General features: G+C 34.9%; 1 protein-coding gene across 6 annotated transcripts in view; it reads left to right on the top strand.

Annotated features, from left to right (window-relative positions):
• Positions 1-24,621, top strand: part of NOL4 (nucleolar protein 4) — a 304,984-nt gene that overhangs the window by 101,747 nt on the left and 178,616 nt on the right. For all 6 annotated transcript variants that reach the window (XM_033087854.1, XM_033087852.1, XM_033087857.1 and 3 more), the window contains exon 5: positions 5,057-5,189. In XM_033087854.1, coding sequence (XP_032943745.1) covers positions 5,057-5,189 — 133 coding nt within the window. The remainder of the gene's footprint in view (positions 1-5,056; positions 5,190-24,621) is intronic.

Genomic DNA, 24,621 nt, shown 5'->3' with positions numbered 1-24,621 from the left:
TAAAATTGTTTTATCTCAAAAGACTTTATTAAGGGTATACTCTATTAGAAGATCTGTATTAATGCAGTGAAAGTATCAGATTCCATATTACCAGATGGCTACCTATAAATGATTAAATCAATAGTATTAAAACCTTTAGTTAAGGACCAATGACAACAAAATATTAACGTCTATCCATTCCTGAAAATGGGAAAATTATTCCCATGATTCATGACATAATTGAAAGAAATTAAAAACCTCATAAACTAGTTAGAGCTGTAAAATTATTTGTAGGAAGCTCATTTCGATGTTGATATGTTTATTTCTAGGCCAAAAAGTAAGAAGATCAACTTTGTGCCAACAATAAAGCTCACATATGCTGAGTCCTTCTGGCTTCTAAAATCATAAGTATTTCACAAAAAGAAAATAGAATCTTTTAAATTTATAACTGGATTAGGAAAATAACTCTTATCCTTACATTTTGAAAATACCAAATTGGATGTACACTGCCTTAAAAATATTCAGATAAATGACTAGTTAGATTATTTATAACATTTTAGAAATTGTAATTCTTGAAAGATAGGAAGGTGGTTAAGTCAGTCAAAGTCACGTTAAAATAAAGTTCAAGTGAGGTACTCCTTTGTGATCAGTTATATTTAAATTATAGTAAGTGTTCATTAAATTAGTTTAACCAGTATTTACTGAGTACCATCTATGTAAGTGGCACTCTTATAGATAATGGAGATAAACAGTGAATAAATTGACAAAAGTCTTGCCTTTATTAAATTTATCTTCTAGTGGGAGGGCAGACAAGAGGAATGGAATAATGAAAATATGTATATAAGAAGATGCTAAAAGCTCTTCTGAGAAATGAAGGCCAGAAATGGGATTCCCTTTAGGATTACAGAATATTGTATCCAATGTAAGATCAGTTGAACTTGTTATAAACTGTCGATGAAGTTTACACCAGAATAAACTTTCTGGGAGAGAGTTTGGCAATAATTATATAAAACTTTAAAAAATTATTTATATGCTTTGACTAGAAATTTATACGAAGGAATGTGATATGTGAGGTAATTCATGTGTTAGGATGTTTATTGCATTGCTAATAGGAAATGATTGGATCCAACAATGAGAAATTGTTAAAACTGCACTGTCAATGTGGTAGCCACTAACCACATGTGGATATTTAAATTTAACGGAAAATTAATTAAAATTAACTAAATTAAATTTTCAGTTCTTCAGTCACACTCACCACATTTCAAGTGCTCAATAGCCAAGTATGGCTGGTGGTCACTGAATAGGGAATGTTATAGAGAAATTCCATCGTTGTAGAATGTTTTCTCGAACAGCACTGCCTAAATACCAAGCTTTAGAGGCACCCGTAGCGCTTGTCGAACTGCCTGTTGCAGGACCCTCCCCCCAAGATTATAATTCTAAATCTGATGTGTGGGACCTGGTGATCTGAATTTTTAACATCGTCTACACTCATGTACACTAAGGTTTGAAGCGGGGTGTTTCAGACAGGCTAATAATATAGGCTTTAAGTTGACTTGAGCATAAGGTAAGTGAAAAATGGAACAAGGGGAGATTGGTAGGAGTGGTTTTCAAGCAGTCTTATGGAAAACCCTAAATGTTTGATTGAGGAGTTTACACATTACTTGGTATACTTTAACTTGTATATAGCTGCAAATTTATGAGCCGAGAAATGGCTATTCTGAAATGGGAAGATTAATTTGGCAGAAGTTGATAAACAGGACTGGCGGGAAAGAAATTAGAAGTGGATAGATAACTAGGAGACTATTATTTTGTTGTTCAGGAAATGGCAAAAGAGATCTTGAACCAATGGGGCAACAGCAATGGATATCAGGAGGTACATAGTAGAGACTCTCTAGAGGTAAAAACTGGAACTTGAAAACTAAAATGAAATATGGATCAGATTAGGGATCTGAATTTCAAGCACCTTTTCAAAATTGAAATAAAAGTTCAATAATAAAGTATTGTAAAAAACTAAGTAAGTGCCAGTTTAAAAGGGAAATATATAATAAGTGTCAATTTTAAAAGGGAAAAGACCTGGAAGAAAATTATTTGTTACAGTAAAATGTTTATTCTAATTTTTAAAAATTAAGTTTCAAGGAATCAGAATTCTATGGTTTGCCATAGCTTTTATTATCTTGAGATTTGAGTCACATAAAGAATAAGCTCACATTGTAGGATGTGGAGACTCTTTTTCTCCACAGGTTGTCATACCAAACAAAATGCAGAGAGAGGGTTTTAGATGAATGGCCAAAAAATGATCATGAATAAGATAAAATACTTAATAATCATATGATCAAGTTTTCTGATTCTTTACCCTTTGAAATATTCAATAATTTTTCCCAGCGTGATTATCATTTTCTCTATGTTGATAATTAAAAAAAACCACAATATTATATTCTATATACTTTTGCCACTTTTTGAAAGATAATAATTTAATCAGTTAATAATTAGAATAGGACTTACAGAATGAATGCATGCACTTGGTTTCATTAAAGCCCTTTATAAATGTAAGCAATTGGATAATTCATATTCTAAGAAGTAGTAGAACTGTGAAAAGCAAATTATATTTCGTTGGAAATCATGGAGGAAAATATTTAAAATAGTCATAATCATTAAGCCACTTATGATAAATACCTTAAAATGGTGAGTTTTAAAAAATAAAAATACAGAACAGGTACATTTGGTTACATAACCATTTTAATCTCTTGTCCACATTTCTTAAAAAGTATGCTGACAAGAGTGTCATTTAGTGATTAAAAAGTATATTGATTACTCATAATGTGCTGTAGCAGTTCTATAACCATTCCATGGAACAGAGACTGACGTGACTCTTTGTGTCTAGCTTTTCTTTAAACACACACACACACACACACACACACACACACACACACACACACCATGGAAATTATATTTTACTAGGTTACATATAATTAGCCACTTATAGTATATATAATAAATGCTTATTATAAAGACTATGTTTATATAGAATACAAAGCTACTTTACAGACACATGTTGATCATCTTTACCATTATATTTAAATTTATTTTTTATGTGTTCATATAACATAGTAAATATTAATCTTATTATATAATATAGAATGTTTTATTATTCTGTATAACAATATCAGTTTTGTGCTTATTATGAATCTGACATCATTCTAACTACTTTGAATATATCGCACCCCTGCAATCCTTACATAGCCCTATGAGATTGAAGCTATTATTATTTCCATTTTATAGATGAGGAAATCGAGGCACAAAATGTGTAGGTAACTTGCTTAAGGTCACACATCTAATAAGTGGCAGAGCTTGGATCTGTACCAGGCAATCTAGCTCTAGAGAATGTGCTCTAAAATATTATGACATCACAGACACTTTATATATGTATATAGTGAATAACTATATTATCTAGTTATGTGTGCATGTGTATGTATGTAGATGGCACACATTGATGGCACACTACATACACTATGTATGTAGTGTGCACAGTGAATTCTGTTACTTTTTCTCCTTGTAACATCTATATGCTTCAGATGCTTTGGATTTTCTTAGAATTTAGAATTGGAGTAAACATAATGCAACAAGAGAGAGGGCATGCCGCAGGGAGTCTATCTGGCTGATTGTCCAGAGGCCACACAGAGTGGCATTTCCTTGCTGAATTAATGAAGAACTAGTATACCCAGGCATGATCAGTCTTTTGGTAAAGGAAAGGCACGAAAATCACCTTGACCTGATCTGTGAGTCAGAATGCCGTTTGTTAGTCTACTAGAATATTCCTGTCCGCTAACCATAGCAACTTCTTTACTGATACCAAGATGTCATTTATGAAGCCAAGGTAACTCTTACTATTCAGAGAAGCTACTTGCTCAAGCCTGAGTGACTTCATATTTTAGTTCTGGTATATAAGAGTGGGATAAATCATTTAATTGCCCTGTGCCTCAGTTTCTTAATCTATAAAATTGGATGAATCCTGGTACCTAACTCATAGGTTGTGATGATGATGAAGTGAGTGAACAAATATGAAATATATATACATATATATACATATATACACATATATACATACCTATATACATATATATATGACAGTGTCTGCAACATAAATAGCATTGCTACTTCTGCTACTGCTAATGTTAAACTTTCAGATCACACATGTCAAATTAAAGTCAGACGTAGTGATTTCAATGAAATATTTATAATATTTTACACAGGTTTCTCAGGCCTTCCTGCCTACATAAGCACACCATTTGTCTAAAAGTCAGTTCTCCAAAAGGAGTTTGCTTCAGTGAAATGACTACAGCAAAATATTTTAGATTTGGTTTGCATTAATATTTGACAGTTTTGATGAATTTGCCATTTGGCAAACTGGCCTTTGGCTAATTTAGCTATTTGGTGAACTGGCTTTTGGTAAATACATCTTTCACATTTTACCTAGAACTCCTTTTTGTGGTTGCAATACAATTTATATATACTTATGAAAAAAGAAAGGCTGTGCTAAGGTATCTTGCTCTCCAACAATGTGGACTTTGATTCCAGCCATGTCAGTGTGTCTATTATCAGAGTCTATCCTGTTTGCCAATGAATGTTTTTGGTTAAGGTTTTTTATTGCATTCTAAGATTTTTGCTTGTAATGTTTTATCAGGTCATATATTTTAAAAATCAAAACATGTATTTCTCTTTATGCCATGTTTTGTGATTGACTTTTTTAGGAAGCTTTTTCTAATTAATAAAAATATTCATCCTTTTTCATTATTCATGATAATTCCCCAACTATATTATTCCTAAACACGTTATTTTACCTTTTAAATCCTCTGTGTATAGATACATTGTTTGAATCTTCACAAGTCATGATATTCCTTAAAGGGAGAAATTATTCCATTATTTGTTATTTCAAGTATCTAATAATGTGTAACATTTTACTGAGTTCTATAAAACCTTCCATACAGGATAAGCTTTAATTGGTCCTAGTGATAAAATGGTTGCTATTTGAAGATGTTATATTTTATGACTCTTGTTCATATTTTAAAACCATTTTCAGGATGAAAGTTCAATAGAAAGTGATGAATTTGATATGAGCGATTCCACACGGATGTCAGCTGTGAACTCTGATCTTAGCTCCAACCTTGAGGAAAGAATGCAGAGTCCCCAGGCTCTTCACGGCCAGCAAGATGGTAAGCCATTCAAACTGAGCAAACAAATACACAAAACAAAACGATAACAAAAAACGGAGTCATAATGTATTAAAACAACCACATCTTACTCCTGTGTCAATTCTTTATTTGTTTCTATGGGGACTTTTCCTGTATACTCAAGTTACATTACCCACTTACATCATCCACTTCGTTATTTTTGGATTCAAGTACTTAGTTCAAAACTAGGGTGATAGACTGATTTATAAACAGATGTCTGTTGTAAAACTCCAAACTGGCCCATGTTTTGCTCCCTGAACTTCAAATGTGTTGTATCAGTGTTCCTGTGGTAATGTTTTCTAGCTTTAGTTTCTTGGGCCACCATTCTACTGACTGAATTAAGAGTTTAAATATGACCAAAAGTAATTTGGACATTTTTCTTTTTCTAAAAAACAGAGTTGTTACTAAAAACAATTGATACAAAAATGCAGTTTTACCAACTGTAAAGGAGAGAAAGATCATGATCTCTGTTTTCCTGAGTCCATTGAAGATTCTTGACTTACCCGATTGTTCTAGATAGGAAGAAAACTGGATATGTAGAGAAAGGAGACTTGGTAGTTAAAACACTTTGGGTCTAATATTTTCAGCGATCTTTAAAAACTTCCTTTGTAGATTTTTTTTCTTTTTAAGTATAAAATTATGCATACAAGTAAATGTATCTTACTTGGGTAATTGTGGATGAAAATGAAGAGTTATAAATAGAAGGAAATTGGCCTATTTTATTTTGCATTAGTTTATTATGCCTGTAAAAAGTTTACATAAACTTTTTATGACTATAGTTTTGTGCATACATCTGTAGATAGGGAAATAAAATTTTTCCTTGCTTTCTATGACGCTTGTTATTAAAAACTGTGACTCAGTGGAGTAAAGTAGAAAATTTTAAATGTAGTTTTATTTGCAGTATTTGGTACTTCATTAATGTATCAAATAATGGTTTGTTTATACATTTAAACCTTAACAGGGTCCATCCTATGTGCCCTGCAACAAGGAGTGGTAATGTCTAGTAACAAGAAAAGAAGGAGAAGGACTTGTGAGTTAAAAATTCTCTTAAAAGAGTTCATCAACTTCTACCCATGATGTACTTAAAAAAATATATCCAAGCAACTTTTCAGTCAAAGATGTATTTGATAATTCTATTAGCATTTAGAAATGCATACCACATTTGCCAGAATTTGAAAATTTCTCCCATTTCTGCATAATATTTGTATCCTAGAAATGTTTTGATAGGCCTCAATTGGTGAGGCCATTTTTGATAAACAGGAAAAAAATTGAATTGGAATTTAGTGGCTAACCTGCAACATTATATTAAACTACAGCGTGTGTGGATGGATAGATATATAGATAGATCTATCTTACAAAATCATGCTTAGTTGTAATAAACTTTAAAGAAATTTAGGTCTTGCTTAACTGCAAAGAACAGGTGAATTTTTACCATAAATATCAGGTTAATGAAAATTAAGTAATAATTTATATGTTATAAATATAAGTTAATTAAATAATAGGTAAGTATTCTGCATTCTAATGATTTAAACTGCTTAACTTTGAGTAAAATCATAATTTTCCTTTAAGAATGTTGTGGCTCTCAGGATCAAAAGGTCAGAAGACAATTACTAAAACGTAGAAAAACATCTTGTTTTGATTCTCCTTAGGGAAAAAAAAAATTGAATCCCACTGATGTCCACTTGGTCCTTCAAAGCCTAGTTAGACTGTATAACAAATGATTGTAACAATTATTCTCCTCTAGAATCTACAGTTAAATTCTTGCTTCCAGGAATACATAGATATTTTATAGAAGAACATATTAGTCTAAAACACTTTTTCCATAGTAAAATCCATAGTGTACTGGTTTCCAAAAAAGTGTTATTGAGAAATGCACTGAAAAAAATAATGTCTGTTAAATATTTTTCCAAGATCCTTTGAGTCACTTTTGGCTTCTGTAGTGGAGATCTTTGCCTCCTACTAAGACTTATATGATACAGCATTCACCCAAAATAGGAACCATGTTTAGGGACTGGGTCGCCAATATGGAGGCATATGTCTCATTCAGAGAAATAGTTCTAAGAAGTATATTACTTGGAGCCTTGAGTATACTTAGGCAAGGATAAATGAAGAGGGACCCAATATTTCATTATTCATTCAACTAATACCTATTGAATCCTAGAATGAATCACACAGTGAGTCTACAGGCATGGACATGCCATATTAGGTTGTACTAAGTGAAATTGCCATGTTGGTTCAACTTAATAGTCCAAGCTCTAAAATAACTTAAAATGGAACATGAAAAATATGAAAGCAGCATGTTTTTGAAGTTGGGATGTATTCTGTTTCAGAACAACACATACATATATACATCTTGTGTATGTGGACTTGTATACTTGTAAAATGACCATAGTGCTGTTTTGAGGGGAAACATAGAAGGGAGTAAATTTAAAATACAGCAATTTAGGTGTGAGATAAATAAATGGTGAAAGAGATGTGGCAGTGGGAGTTTCACTTTTTATTCTGTCCTAATTTACATTACACGCTGAGTTAGCCGCATAGACTCCTATCTGGGGAACTTAAAAATTTAAAAAATGCAGATTAATGAGATGCACCTCAGATGAGATAACTAAGACAACAGGAAGGGAAAAGCATGGAGCCAATGTGCCAGACCACACTTTCGAAAACACTCCTCACATTTCTACCTGGCAATCTTAGTGTCAAGATGACAGCTGCCTAAAGGACATTGAGTCACGGAGATGCAGTTCATGCTCAGATGCTGTTTTTGATCAGTGTTACCTTCTGCATTACCTGAGTGAGGATTGATATGCAAGTTTATATGGGTTTCAGTTAACACAGTTTTCTTAGTTGTAACATTGTCGTGTCCTGCAGTTCTTTTAATACTTTTGAGAACACCCTTCTACTAGTCTAATAAATTTTACAGTCTGTTTGCAGTCTTAACCTATCTGAATATTGCACACATTGGATTTAATTTAAAGACACACACACACAAACACACTCTTTGACTGTTCGGTGTATATCTGAATACAACTTTAGTAAAAATATGTTTGTCACTAAAAGTACATCTAATTTAGCTGAATAGGATAGTCTGAAGTAATTATTAAAGCATATAAGCCAGCAATAAAAGCAACTACTATTCACCATTTAATTTAGTTGAAAAATCTAATAAAACATGTTTTTAATAAAAATGATGTAACACAGTATACTTAATAGGAAATTAAATTTAGTGGTTAATTTTTTATGATGGTGAGTTTTAATTAGAAAAGCTATTAAAGCGTTTTTTAGGCTGACCACCAAATTCCCTACTGAGGTTATATTGTCTTGTCTAAGACATTTCCTTTGTTCTGAATCTTTGTGTGTGTTTTTTAATGGATTCTAATTGCTTAGAAAATTTTACATAAAGCAAAATTGATTAAAATAATGGTTTTTTTTTGTTTTTTACATAAATCTAATAAAGTATTTGACTTCCAAAATTGAATCTGTTCTTAACAGTATTATTGTTCTCAATTTTTAAGTTGCATGCACTTCTGGATTTAAAATACCTGAAAATGATACAGTGCTGCTGCTTTTTCTTAATTCAAGTTGTTCTCATGCCAGATTAAGAAATAATTTACAGGACAAATTTATGGAATTAATAATTTTGTGGGTTGAAGTAGTTACGCTGATGCTTTTAGAAAACTTTCTCTTCATGGAAGTTGCTCTATAAATAATTGTATCATAATTTGTAGAAATATAAAGCATCTTTATAAGTAATTTAGATAAAATAATTAGAAGGAATGTTACTATAAATTAGAGGAAATTTTGATTGCTAGATTCTTTAGTAATATTATGTACGCTTGTGTGTGCATTTAATCATTTGAAAGTATTTTTAAGCAATAATTCTCTATTTCCAAAAGCAGAGGAAGAAATAGCAATTTAGCTTACATATACATCATAAGTATGAAAAAGGATGCTTAAGTTATGCATTTATTTAAAATAGTTTTGTAGGGAATATTATTTTTTTCTTGCATTTAGTGTCATAATATTTGAAAGTTTACTTTTCTCTTAAGTTAAAATTCTGCTTTTTGATACTTATATTACAGAAGTAGTTTTTCATGTAAGTGAGTGCTTATTTAGAAATTTAGCTTATTGATTTCAGTCTGAAGTTTGTATACCCCCGAGACCAGTCCAGTCTTAGCTAGGTCCTGGGCCTCTGGAAAAATTAGGGGAAATTGTCTAGGTTCCAGGCTTGCCTTGGAGAGTCTAATCTGATCAATGACATCAATGAAAGATGTCAAATTAATTTGGAATTTTACTTCTCGGCGAGTTCTTTGATTTGAGATATTGCTTTGTGATTTGTCATTGTCTTCATGACAGTGTTCACTGGTCCATGAATGATCCAATGGTCCACATGGATCCAATGTTCAATGTTTCAGCACCTCCAGGAGATACCAAAATTCTGTTAGAACAAAGTAGCAAATACTTGATCCTTTAGGCCTTGAATATTGAATTTTGCCTGTCTGATAATGCATACATCAGGTCAAGAATCCATATGACACTGGAGAGATGTTAGAAAGTATGTCTTTCGAGCATTTATTCAAATCAATTTTGAACCTCTAAATCCATGTATCCAGCTGTACTATAGAATCAGAACCCCTTGAATCTTCCCAATTTGAAAATCTTGAGCAGCAAACTTTTTTTCTGATGTTTAAATTTGTTTTTACTCTCACCTGGCTAGCCTTTGTAAACTCTCCTGTAAAGTCAAACACCATGCTGTTTCACTTTACAACTTCCTTTTTGCTAGTGTGGGTCAGCTAGTTATTACTTTAAAAAAAAAAAAAAAAAACAGCTTTAGCCCTTAGGCAAAAAAAAAAATCAGTGTTGAATAGGGCTTTGAAGCTGATGTTGCATGAGAGTTGTACAGAGAGATAAAGCAGCCACAAAATGGGGCTAAATTGACCATAACAATCTTTGTTTACCAGGTTTACAGAGATCAAAATTAGATAGAGGATTGATAAAAGAACGGTGGGAGGGTATTGAAGAAAGCAGTTGAAAGGATATTTCATGAGATTCATCATAAATGTAGAGTCTAATTGTTTTCTTATCAGTCTCACTTCTTCACTTGACTGGGAGCGGCTTGGGGACAGGAAACAGTATATCTTAGGCATTCTTGCCTTTGGAACCAAGCAGTATTTGACATATAGTGGAATATAATTTTTGAATTGAAACAATGTTTTGAAATTTCTTCCCCATCTGCTTACTTCTATAGTGAAAGTGCACTCACCCTCTGGATTCAGTCTTTCTTGCCAAACTTTAGATAGGTAGTTGATTTCCTGGCGGGTGAATGAATATTCTGTCCTTTTCACTTTGGGTTCCTGATGCCTATGCTGTCTCCGTTGTCTACCTCCCAAATCCACTCTGGAACAATGGAACAATAAAGTAGCTTTGAGATGCTAAAGTGAATTTATTAAGAAGGCAGCATGAAGAAACTTCATTTTAAATCTTGAGACTTCGTTTCGTATCACAGCTCTGCCAGTGACTAGTTTTGCAACCTTGTATAAGAATTATTAACATCTTTGGGAAACTGTTTCTGCATGTGTAAATGAGAAGCTTAGCTAACCCGCTGAGATTCCTTCTAGCTCCAGAACACTGGAGTGTTCACCCTTTTAGTATTCTCTTTCCCATCTACAACATTTTATGTTGTCTTTGCCCTGACAAAACACCTTCCTTTGAAAAAATAAATGGGACTCCATCGTTTTCTATACCTCTAAACTGGTTGAGGTGTTTTCTCAGACTAGAGAAAGGGATTAAAAAATGATGGAGACAGCCCCATTTTTCTCCCAGCCAGCCCTTCCTATCTTTAAAGAGCCATTTTATTTCCAAGATGCACATACGAGAAATACTTAGAAAACTGGGGTGATGACTGACAGAACAGACTTCCCACCAGTGTTGACTGTAAGAATCGTTCAGTTATTCTCTGCTTTGTTCCTGCTGCCCATCCTCCATGCCTTTGGTAAGAAAGTGTAGCAAACACAAAGACTTGTGGGTATTGCCAAAATGTGAAATTAACTCTTCCTTTTTCTCCCTCTTCTTTATGAACATAGTTTATAAGAACCTTTATCCCTTATTATTTCCTGAATGTTTGTGTGTACATAAGTGTTTACATACACACACACACACACACACACATACCCATGGTTATGTGGAGGGTTTTAGTGCTTTCAACAATGATTATTTTCCTTCAAGTGCTTTTCTAAAATACATCCTGAAGTCCTTAGGTACTGGGGGGTTTCTTAGGATTTCTTTCAATAGCAACATCATTAAAGCTTTGGCAGCCTTAAATGTGTTTTCAAAATTTTGAGGGTTTTTGGTTGTCAAATATCATTAATCAGCTCATCTTTCAGGAAGGGGATTTATTTCACTAAAATTATTGCTATGGCATAACAACATCTTGGGGAGTAGATCCTAGCATCATATAGAATACAAAATGCTACTCTATGATAAAGTAATGAAGAAAAATCAGATTAGCATTACAGGTACTTGGGAGTTTAGTACACTAAACACTGATGCCAGTGTTCTAAACTGGCCTCAATAAGGACATGCTTACTTTCTTAATGCATGTCAACAACATCAGCAGTTTATCTAAAATGTCATGTGCATAATTCTATTTTAGAATTGGTGAAAAACATTTAAATTCTTATCTAGATTCAACCACCTAAAATCAAATTACTGTTTTAAGATATTTCCAACAGAAAGTGAGGCTAGATGATGACAAGAACTGAAATATCTTGATTGCTTACTTTATGCCAGGCACTGTCCCAAGAATGAACTTTTTTTAGGTTTTCATAACAATCCTATCGAGTAGGGACTGTTGTTATTTTGATGGTATAGATGAGGATACTGAGATGAAACAAATAGCCTGTCATCACCCAACTACTAAATGTTAGAAATAGGATTGAAACACAGACATTCTGGACCTGAAGTGTATGCCTTTAGAGAGGAGTTTCTAAGTTGCCACACGTTCACCTCCGTAAGCAGAATTTATTATATTCTGTAACTTATGCTTGCTTACACACCTTGTTTTGTGCCATGCATGTTCAGCCATCCAGCATGTTCTTATTTTCTGAACAGAGAATTACTATTCTGGCTAATATTTTAGTATTCCCTGTGCTTTTTAATCTGTGTATAATAGCTAATTATAGATATTTCCCCATACTTTCCTATTTTCATGCACATATCCTTTTTGTATTGCCATGAAGAAATTATTCTAGCCATTGAAATCTATTGGTTTCGTCTAGCTTTCTAAAACAGGAGTAGCAAATTTAAATTCTGTTTATTTCAATAATATCTCTTGACAATAATCGCCCTGTTTAAAATTCATATTTCCTTTTATCTGTTAAATATGTAATTGACTTTTGACAATTTCTTTCATTTCCCCTATTCTTCCCTTGTATGAAAAGGACAATAGGAAATAGTGATTGACCTCCTGTACTGCATTCATTATTTTGAATCTTCTGATTTTATGTTACTGTGCTTTATTCTAAATAATAAGACCAAGCTTTGGCAAAAGGGAAAAAAGACCATTTTTCATTCACGACCATCCACTCATGACAATAATGATTTCTTTTATTTTGTAAGGCTTTTTTTTTTTAATAATATTTCAGCTTTGCTGTGTGAAATAACAATAAAGGTTATACTTTTTTTTAAAAAATAAAGAGTATTATTTTCCTACATAAAGCATTCAGATAATAGGCTATTTTGAAATATCAATCATTCAAGTCACATGTCTTAGAATATGCTTTCTATGATAATAATAGTCATATTACTCTAATAAAAACGTCTTTAAAAATAATGTGAAAGGGTGCATAATGTTAAAGGGTGCATAACGTGGAAATTTTATGCAGATTAAGTAAATTTATGTAATAATGGGATATTCAGCCCAACCCAAATGTGAGCAAACTTTCAAAATTGAAGAAAACATCAAACGTCAAAAGAAACCCTTAATATTAGAAGTTGAAATACTTGCATTTGTGAAAAGAACAAAACTAGACCAATAAAGTTGATTAAATGCTTGTGAGATATGGTGGCTTTGAGAACCTATATTTGGTGAACTCAGAGATTAATAATAGAACCAGTTACCAGCTGGGCGTATTTTTTGTCTAACGGTTATGAATGTCCCTACATGTTTTATAGGGCTTGTCAGTTGGGCAATCTGTAAATAGGCCAGCTCCTGCAACTGCTTCTATAGATAAGGGCCTACTCCTACTTTCTTAAAAAGCAGACTACCAAATGTTTTTCTGTGTGTGAAAATTTTATAAATAACTCCCAGACAGACTAGCTATTTTGACTTTCTTTTGAAAACAGTTTCTTACCCCATTGTGGTAATGTTAAAGTAATAAGTATCATATGGTTTATCAGAGTAGTCTCTAGAGTCACATACTATTCTCATTTCAAAATTGGATTCTGTCTTTTGTTTTCTTTCTGTTCAACCATGCTGCTTTTCTGCTACTATAAATGTTTTAACTTGGTAAGCAAGTGCTTACTAAGAATTCTTTATAAAGCAGATTCCAAACTATTATTAAAGATGACAGTGGACAAGGAAGTGGCATAACGGACAGCAGTAGACCATGGTTCACAGGACCGAAGTTTAGATCCCAGTTCTATGACATAACCTGAGTGTCCTGATATACGCCATTTCATATGCATTAGTCTACGAGTCCACCATTTTCAATTAGGGGTAATATTTGTCTTATTAATATTGCAGGGTCTATGGTAGGAACCAATAAGATAATATAGTCATTTACAAGAAATATTTATTGACCACCTACTGTTGCCAGAATTATATGAAGTGCTGAGAATTTAGCAGTGTGCAAAACATACAAGGGGTCTACATTATTAACGTTGATACGTAATCTAGTAGGGTGGGGACACAAGACTAAATGTATAACTACAAATGGTGACAACCACTATGAATGGAAGGAGCCGCATTAGAGAGTATAGCCAGGGCACTGATTTAATCTAGCCATGGAGGAACTGGAAATGCCTCTCAGAAGAGGTGACTTACATCTAGAAGAACAGTTCACAGATGAAAAGAAACAGAGAGCACTTCAGGACCATGTACTTTGTAAACTGTTAAGGTATGTGGAACAATATTTTGATGTTATGTGTGCTTGGTTTTTCAAATCTTTTTACTTCTGCTGTCACATCCCTTTTCAAGCAGAATTCAGGGCTTTCCAAATGACTTGCCCCGAGGCTAAGTATAGTACAGAAGGAATAAAGAATCAATTGCTTGGCGTTTGAGTGCTTAAGTAGATATTTTAAAGTTAATAGCATAGATGATACATCTTTAAAACCTTGGCTTTTACTGGCAAGATCCAAACACAAAAAAGAATTCTAAGAAATTGGCTCTAAATAGGAGCAAAAGCCTAAAGGTCTGAATGAATAAATTATAGGAAGGACAGTAATGCATAATTACTTAAGAACTTTGTCCTCCCAAAAGAAGTTAACAGTCCAACTCTGTGTGGGAAAGAGCAACTGAGAGAGCTGAGATGCGAGAATCTCTGGGAAATGCCTACTGGCCATGGCCAGGGCAGCAGGGTAATGAGAAGAGGCTTGAAAGATAAAGTACCAAGTGAGTGTGGGTCTCATTACCTAGGTGTAGTCAGGAAGACTGCAAACCTCATAGAGAGACGCTTTGTATCCAACCTGGTGTCTGAAGAATGCAATAGTTTAGCATGAGGTACTTAGGTAATAGGCCAAAGGAAAGTCTCACAGACACACCCACCACCGTGGGATGGAATGGCAGGAAGAAGCAGCTAAGAGGTCTGGTGAACTGGAATATCTCCATGGTCAAGATGAAAAAGTCCTTAATTGATCATTTGGGAGCCCTGCTAATGTCATGATCATCACCAGCAAATTCAACAAGGAGAGACATCTGATGAGAAAGCTACTCTTCCTTAAAAGACATTGAGGACAAAATAAACTGGCTTCCTTTTCCTTCTCGCCCACCCTTCTGGAACTTCATATGACTTTATGTCACTAAGGCTCCTAGGGAGAAGGGGAATGGCTGGTGAAGGTTAGAATCCTGACTAGTTTACCAGAGAGACTGAGTAGCTATACCCAAAAGACAGAGTTTTCACTGAAAATGACTGAGCTACCTTTAATTTGGCCTAAAATTTACCTCCCTGACCACAAGTGGGGCAAATAAACTGAAGTCAGTTAAAAAGTGAAATGCCCTCTTTTTTGTACACTTGAGTTGGTGACCGTGTCAATCTAATGTCCTATATGGAATGCAAGTGTCAGTTGTAATCATCGTTAAATTTGAGACAGAGCACACAAGTTAACATTTCTAAGGTACCTTCATAGTTATTTGAAATTTTTCATCCTGATCAGTTTCCCACTTTTTTTTTTTAACACTTTGTAGGAAATTAGAAAGCAGGCTCATTTTTGTAACTATGTTATTTTATAAGGAATCATTAGGCATTTTAGAAATGCTTCTCCAGATCAAGACAGATGTTTTAAAACTAGGCTATATATTTTGACCCTGTATGAGTAATTATTGAATTGCTGCTTTTCATATTGGCTTATTGTTATATATAAATAGTTGTATTGAACATGACTGATAAACTGTTTTATTTTGTCTCACACTTACCTTTTTCAAATGAGTTATTTGATCACATATAGCAAAAGAATGCATTCTTACTTGTGGGAACTGGTTTGTTAAAGTGATGGCATTGGCGGTGTGTGTCATTGTCTTGTGGGAATTCTGTATCTATAACATCTAATGTCACTTGAAAAATGATGCTGTTTGAAGACATCTTTTGCATTTTTCCAATAGTCTTTATTAATAAAGGGCAAAAGACATCATTAATAAGAATGACTTGAATTTAGAAGAAGGAATTGAACTTCACCTGAGACATTTCACTTTCAATTAGAATCCAATTTACATCCACCTAATGTGAATTTCTGTGACCTGACCAATGCTGACATTCATTTCATTCTAATATAAAAAGAAAACATGTATTTATTGTTTCCATTACAAGTAAAATCATATATTTGTTGCTCACATATTTAATTTTAGACTGAAACATCTTGGCTTCAAGAAAATGCTAAAATATTTCAGTTATCTGAGATAAGAAGAAATATTACAACACACAAATATATATTGGATCTTCTTTTTGTGGAAATTGTTTTAAAATGGGAAAGGTAAATGTCTGAATTTAAAAACCTATAAAGGCATTTTTAACTGTGAAAATAATAGAATATATTTTTTGGTAATTGTGGTCACCCTACTTTGAAAGTTAGTTTTATTATTTTGTTTTTCTAAAGATATGAATAGATATTTGTCACTACTTGCACTGTTGTCTTGGAAGGTAATATCCTGGAACACTTGAACAAAATGTTTTACGTAGAAAGAGGCAGTAATAGAAAATAGTAAAATCATCAATTACTCTAATAACCACTAGAGGTCTTCTGATATCAAATTTCTGCCAACATCCTTCATTTCTACAAATGTTTAAAATTAATGATGTCACATTAATTTAAATGAATTTCATTTTCTTTGTTGTATGTATCTTTCATTCTGTGGACTTGAATTCCACTTAAAATTAAGGGTTTTTGGCAGTTTTGGGTTTTTTATTTATTTATTTTTTTAGGTTTTTGTTTTCCTCTCAAGTTTTGTTTAAATACTATATAATGACTATTAATTTTTAAAAAAATTACATTTTAAGTGGTTGGTGGGCATTGGGTACTTTATTTAAATGTGTGTGTGTGTGTGTGTGTGTGTGTGTGTGTGTATGATAACAAAAGTTTTAAAAATGCCTGTCTTGCTTTTAATTCACTAGACTCTGTGAATTCCTTTTGATCCTAAAGCAAGAATTTACTGCCTGGTATTACACATTTTCACATTGACTTATGAATATACGTTTGTTGTAGGAGGCTAGGTGATGCTCACCCCTTAACCGCTCCCCGCTTCCTCACCAGGCCCAGAGAAGGCGCCTCAATCAGTGGGTTCTTGGCAGCACATGGGAAATAATTCACGCACAAGCCAAAATAAAAGTAAAGCAAGGATCCGTTTATTCAAGCAGAGAAGGAAGAAGCAGGCTGCTCCATAGACAGAGCAGGAGCATTCCTGACGAGGTTTAAGCCTATTGTAAGTGTCCCTTTAATTATGTCCCTTTAATTAGGGGCTGTACATCCAAATTTGTAGGAGGGATATTCAAGGATTTTCTGGGAAAGGGCAGCAATTTCTCAGAAGGACCTCTTCGGCCATTTTGTGTCCTTTTATGGTGATTCTGTTTCTGACAATGGTGGCAGAGGCTGTGTCTTTTAGCATGCTAATGCATTATAATAAATGTATAACGAACCTTAGAGTCACTGCTAGGTGAAATGCTCACCATGTTGGTTTCCGCGGGTCCCAGTTAGTCTTAAGCAGGCTCCTACACCACCAATGGTCCATCCTGCCTTGGGGTCTGGTGATAATTTCAGAAGGGTGGAGATTTGTTGTCCCGCAGCCATCCCTGCCTCTGCAGCTTACCTTTCATCTACCTCACTTTCAGGGACTTTGCAATGTGCATATAAATCAAACATAAGCAGAGGACTGATGTTATCAGTCATGTTGCTGAAAATAGATGCTTTCTATTTTGTTAGAAATAATAAATGTTGCTATCCACCATTTTGTATAAAATGTGTGTCTAAGAACCCTGGAAATAGTAAATGTTACTGTGCTTTTCAATATGATTTGCCATTTTACATTCTTTTATGTACAAGGAGATAGCAATTGAAATCTGTGTGAAAGAATTAAGGAGCCTACATTTGAACTCAGTGCTTAGGAGATGCTCAGTAAACACTGTTCAAGGGACTTTTCTGCATTCCTGTAGTGGAGCACAGGTGACATTTGAGGAACTAAGACAAACCCTGTAGTCCCAGAGTCATCTGCATTTACAGTAAGTACTTTGATAAGTCCCAGTTTGTAAAGTTTAGTAGATATGTCACTTTCATTATTCTCACATTCCTATCCATCTCCAGCCTCATTCTCTTTAAAGGTGAAAAATGAAACTAAAAATGTGATGTCATCTTGTTGGGAAAAGGAGGAGGGGAAATGTGTTAGTTCTGGAATTCCTTTTCCCATTAGCCAAAACAATGATGAATACATTTGTAATAAAGAAATCAGTCTGAATTTAAGGAAACATCACATCTACAATTTTTTTGGAATGCTATTGCCCCTTAATTTATTTTCAGAGATCACTCTATCTAGGAGGCAGGGGCAAAAATATGAATGTAGTATAAGGGGTGACTTGCATTTAGTCCAGTTAGCCAGCACTCATTATTTTTTGCCACGTGTTGCTAGATAATATTTTACACTATCCAGGATGAACTTCTGAGTAAGCAGAATAGGCTACTGCTGATGTAAGGGATTTTGAGGATGCCAGAAATGTCTCCCCTTTGGCTGCTGTGTAAGTGTATGAAATAATGAAGTTTGTGCAGTCTACAAAGGCTGCTGGCCTTGGGGTGTGTGAGGGCTGATTCTAGGTCATGTTCTGCTCAGCCAAGCCAAGAATGCTGCTGCAAGCCTGCCTCCTCCCAGAGGAATGAGCATCTTTCTATAATTCACCTGACAAGAAGAAGCACCTTTTGCCAATAGCCAGCCTTATTGTAGTTTTCTGAAGGCGTCCCATGTGCATGTGACTCTCTGCCCCCTACTAAAATACCTCCCTCATTTACCTATCATGGGATATAAGATTGTACCATTATACCTTTGGTATCTGAAGCTTCTTATATTTTCTCCCATATCAAAATTAATACTTGACACCCCCAGTATACAAGGTCTGACGATTAAGTTCATGAACTTGCCACCGTGCGCTTACATTGGCAGCACTGTACAAACAGCTCGGTAAGGTTTCATAACCTTGGTATATCAGTGTCTCACAACTGTGTTCGTGTCGATGCGTGGCGGTGGCTTGCTGAGTGGAGTTCATTATTGTTGTTGCCTGTTTTTGTGTGCCATCGCGAGAATATCTGAGCTTGAATTAGAGCAACAAACAAACATTAAATTTCTTGTTAAACTTGGCAAGAGTGGAAGTGAAATTAGGGACATATTAGTTTAAGTTTATGGGGATAATGCCATGAAGAACACAGCAGTGTACAAATGGATTAAACATTTTTCTGAGGGGAGAGAATTTGTCACTGATGAAGAGAGGTCAGGGCAACTAGTAACAAGCAGAACTGATGAAAACATTGAAAAAATTCATCGAATTATGCATCAAAATCATTGGCTGACTGTGAGAAGCATAGCAGGCCAAGGAAACATCAATAGAGAAACAGTTAGGAATATCTTACTTGAAAATCTTGGCATAAGAAAGGTGTGTGCAAAAATGGTCCCGAAGGAGCTCACCGATGAACAAAAGTAAAGGAGAGTTGAAGTTTGCCAAGACCTTTTGGAGAGGCAAGATGATATTTTGGGCTGTGTTATCACTGGTGATGAAACATTGGTGTACCAATACGACCCTGAAATAAGGCATTAAAGTGCACAATGGAAGTTAGCCAATTCTCCATGATAAAAATGTTCCGTCAGTCCAAATGAAGAGTCAAAACGATGTTGCTAATCTTTTTTGATATCAGAGGGATTCTTCATTATGAATTTGTGCCAACTAGACAAACAGTTAACCAAATTTACCATTTGGAAGTGCTGAAAAAGCTATGTGGAAAAAGTAGACAAAAACTACCTGAACTTTTTGCCAACAATTCATGGCTCTTGCATTACAATGCACCAGCTCACAAGGCACTGTCTATGAGGGAGTTTTTAGCCAGTAGACAAATAACTGTATTGGAACACCCTCCTTACTCACCTGATCTGGCCCCCGATGACTTCTTTCTTTACCCGGAATTAAAGGAAATATTAAAAGAAGACATTTTGATGACAGAACATTAATGGTAATAGGACAACAGCTCTAATGGCCATTCCAGAAAGAATTTCAAATTTGCTTAGAAGAGTGGACTAGGCATTGCTGTCAGTGCATAGCTTCCCAAAGGGAAGGTGACTGTAGTGATATTCAGCAATGAGGTATGTAGCGCTTTTTCTAGGATGAGTTTGTGAACTTAATTGTCAGACTTCATATACGCCTCAAAATAAAACCTTTGCAACTATGGAAGAATACTTAAATTCAAATTACCAATACCCAATTGGGAAGGCTCCGTAGAAACTTAAAACCTTTTTATCTTGCATTTATGAAATACACATGCGCATGCGCACATACACACACACCAAAAAAATTTACAAAAATATTGTACATATACATACAAATAAACAGTAGAGTGTGTATGTATTCATAGTAGAATATACTCATCCCCCAGTTTCACAAATTATTCACTTGTAAAGTACTTAAATTGGGGAAAGAAAGGCACTGAAAGAGACAACACTTGACTTTTAGAATTTTGTGTCACTTTGGCCATGCCTCTTGTGCCAAGATCATAGTGAAACCTACATGGACATTAGTCCCTTCTCTGTTTCTACTCAACTGTGAGCAAGATGATATAATGAATGAAAATTATTTTTTCACTCACTACTTCTGGAAGCATTAAATATGATTTAAAAGACTTATGATTAATACACACTGTGTTCAAAAATAATTCATCCATTCCTCAATTATTAAGTCCTTACTATGAGCCAGACACTTGTTTATTGCTAGAACCACAGCAATTAACAAGGAAGACAAGATACCCGTTATCTTGGAATTTATATTCTAACAAATGAAAGCCTAATAAATGATATAAACTGAAACACTAAATCCTGTATATGAAAGGAAATATGGACCATTAAAACTGCTTTTTTTTAGAACAAAAATCAGAAATACAAGTTTCACTTTTAAGAAAGGAACATTTTAATGAAAGTTTTACTTAAATTAATAATTAAGAGAGGGGGGGACAGAGGACAAACAGTAGCCCCCAAGATTGGAGAATCAAACAAATACAGGGAGTCTTAGCTTACCAGAGTAAAAACTCGTAAGTGGAAACTGCCAAGGGAACCAGTTCTTATTAGTGTCTGCTGTATCAGTTAGAGTTCTTAGCATATTAATCATAGTTGTTTTATATTTCTGGTCTGATAATTCCAACATTCCTGCTATGTCTGGTTCTGATACTTGTTTTCTTGATAGTGAGACGTGATATATTGAATAAAAGGAACTGTCGTAAATAAGCCTTTAGTGATGTGGTGGTGGGTGAGGTACGGGGGAAGGGTAAGCATTCTACAGTCCTATGATTATGTCTTTTGGTGACTCTGGACCTCTGGACTGGGCATGTGCACAAGCATTTCTCAGTGTGTTTTTTTTTTTCTATCCCCTTAGGTGGGATGGGATAGCTAGCTAGAGTGGGCTGGGTTTGGATATTTTTTTTCCCTAGGTAAGTTCAGCTCTGATAATACTCAAACAGAACTATATTGAAATAACTCCCCCCACTTTTTTAGGTAAATATTATTTTAGTTTTTATTTAATTTTTTTTACTTTGTTTTATTATTAGTTGAGGTGTATAAAGCATGATAATGATTAGACATTTATACCCCCTCACAAAGTCATAACTCCCCTCCCAGTCTACTACCCCTCTGACATCGTATATAGCTCTTACTATCTCATTGACTATATTCTCCATGTATACTTTACATCCCACGACCATATGCATATGTATTTAATTTTAGTTGACATTCAATATTATTCTACATCAGCTTCAGGTGTACAGCACAGTGGTCAGACATCTACACAATCTATGAAGTGATCCCCCCGATAAATCCAGTACCCATCAGGAACCCTACATAATCTATAAAACATTATTGACTACATTCCCTGTGCTGTATTTCGTATCCCTGTGACTGTGACTACCAATTTGTACTTTCTAATCCCTTCACCTTCTCCTCCTTCCCCTAAACCCTTTCCCATCTAGCAGCCATCAGTTTTTCTCTGTATCTCTGAGTCTGTTTTTGTTTTGTTTGCTCATCTATTCTGTTCTTTAGATTCCACATACAAATGAGATCATATCGTATTTGTCTTTCTCAGTCTGGCTTATTTTACTTAGCATAATATTCTCTAGGTCAATCCATGTTGCTGCAAATGGTAAGATTTCATTCTTTTTTATGGCAGGGTAATACTCCATTGTATAAATGTACCACAATTTCTTTATCCAGTCGTCTATTGATGGGCATTTCAGTTGTTTCCATATCTTGGCTATTGTGAATAGCGCTGCAAGAAACATAGAGGTGCATATAATCAGCAAACAACAAGTGTTGGCAAGGATGTGGAAAAAAGGAAATCCTTGTGCACTATTGGTGGGATTGCAAATTGGTGCAGCCACTATGGAAAACAGTATGGATATTCCTCAAAACATTAAAAATAGGACTACTTTATGACCCAGCAATTCCACTCCTGGATATTTAACCAAAGAAATTCAAAACGGTTCCTTTTACCTTCCCCCTTCCAAATGCCCAAGGGGTTTTTTCTCTCTGATATTTACTGTGGGAATCTGGTTGAGCTCCTGAAGATAAATTTCACAGTATTGTGGGCCACACCTCTATCACTGGAGTTTTTTACTCTCAGAGTTGTCCACACTGAGCCTCCAGAATTCATGAGTTACAGTTTATGTCTTCCTACCTAACCACTGGTTCCCCTGGTGGTTTCCTCTTACAAGTCTCTGCTTTGGTAAGCTAAGACTCCCTATGTTCTCCTGTCTGACCCTTCAATCTTGGGGGCCTCTCTCTGCTCTGTGTCTTCCTTTCTTTTATGGATCCAAGAAGATTTGTTGATATTTTCAGACTGTTCAGCTTATGTCTGAATTATAGTTTCACTTCCAGAAATTATTCTTGGAATAATTCTTTGTTGAAGTTTTCTCTGAGAACACCGAGCATCCTTATAACCAGTGTTTTGAACTCTGCTTCCAGTAGATTGTTTGTCTCCATCTAGTTTTTCTGTATGTGTGTGTGTTTTTCTGGAGCTTTGTTCTGTGCTTTCATTTGAGACATGTTTCTCTGTCTCCCCATTTTGGCTGCCTCCCTGTGTTTGTTTTTATGTATTAGGTAGGGCTTCTATGTCTCCCGGTCCTAGTAGAGTGATGTTATGTTGTAGGTGTCCCATGGGGTTCAGTGGTGCAGTCCCTGGTCACCTGATCTAGGTGCTCCAGGTGTGTCCTTGTGTGGGTTGTGTGTGCCCTCCTGTTGTAGTTGAGCCTTGGTTGTTGTTTGCATGTCAGTGAGAGGGATTTACCATTGGACTGGTTGGTTGTGAGGACTGGCTGTGACTACAGTGGAGGACTCATTGTCAGGGGCTGACTCTATGAAATACGATTTGCTTTAGCAGGACTCTAGGTTCCTTTGTGTGCATCTTCCTCGGAGGCAGCTAGGTTGATGCTCTGGCTGGGTCTGAAGCTTGCCACCAGGCATGCCGGGACTTCTGTGAGGGTTCTACCACAGGCCAAGTTTACCCTCAGCCTGTGCCCTACCTGGGTCCACCTGGCATGAGCCACAAAGTAATTCACAGATGTTTGCCACCTGTGCTGGGCTTGGAGGTGCCCCGAGAGGCCAAGCCGCAAACCAACGCCAGCTGCGGCTAATGCCGGGCTTAGGGCTGCTCAGCAAAAAGCATGGGATACTCTGAAGCCAGATACTGTTTGTTTGGGTTTTGTGAACCTTTGAGAGATTTTAGGAAATTTCACAGCATGAACCAAGATAGGTAATTTGTATGGAAAATGCACTAGAAGCAGCTTGGGTCGGTCTGCAAGTGGGTTGGGCTTTTTTTTTTTTTTTTTTAAAGATTTTTAAATTGTCTTCTGTATGATTTCAATACTTTTAATTGATTGAGACTTGTTCCTTGGTCCTATGTACAATAAGATTTGATGAAAGTTTCATGTGCACCTGAAAATAGGAATATTCTGTTGTTGTTTTGTGTGTATTGACATGTATGTGTCAATGAAATAAACTTGGTTGATATTGTCTTTCAAGTCTATCGTCATTACTGATTTTTACCTACTCATTCTATTAATTACTTAGGAATAAATGTTAAAATCTCCAACATAATTGTGCGTTTAATCTACTTCTCCCTTTAATTCTGTCCATTTTTGCTTCATGTGTTTTGAAACTCTGTTATTAGATGGATACACATTTAAAACATGTCTTTTTGATAAATAGACCCTTGTCTTTATCAAATGTATCTTTGTATCTCTGGCAATGCATTTCTGTCTGGAAATCTACTTTGTCTAATATTGATTAGGCACACCAGATTTCATATGATTAGAGTTTGAATGGCGTGCCCTTTTCTGTTATTTTACTTTTTACTTGTTTATTTATATTTAAAATATACCTCTGTATGACACCATGTAGTTGCATGGACCCTACCACCTTTCTCTTTGTAAATAGGCAGGTAGGTAGATGGATAGATAAATAGATCCATTGATCTAGATC

This window comes from Rhinolophus ferrumequinum, chromosome 19 (genome assembly GCF_004115265.2).
Source record: "Rhinolophus ferrumequinum isolate MPI-CBG mRhiFer1 chromosome 19, mRhiFer1_v1.p, whole genome shotgun sequence".
Classification (NCBI taxonomy): domain Eukaryota; kingdom Metazoa; phylum Chordata; class Mammalia; order Chiroptera; family Rhinolophidae; genus Rhinolophus; species Rhinolophus ferrumequinum.
Note: the sequence above shows the minus strand (reverse complement) of the source record. Positions and strands in the feature narration are given on the sequence as shown.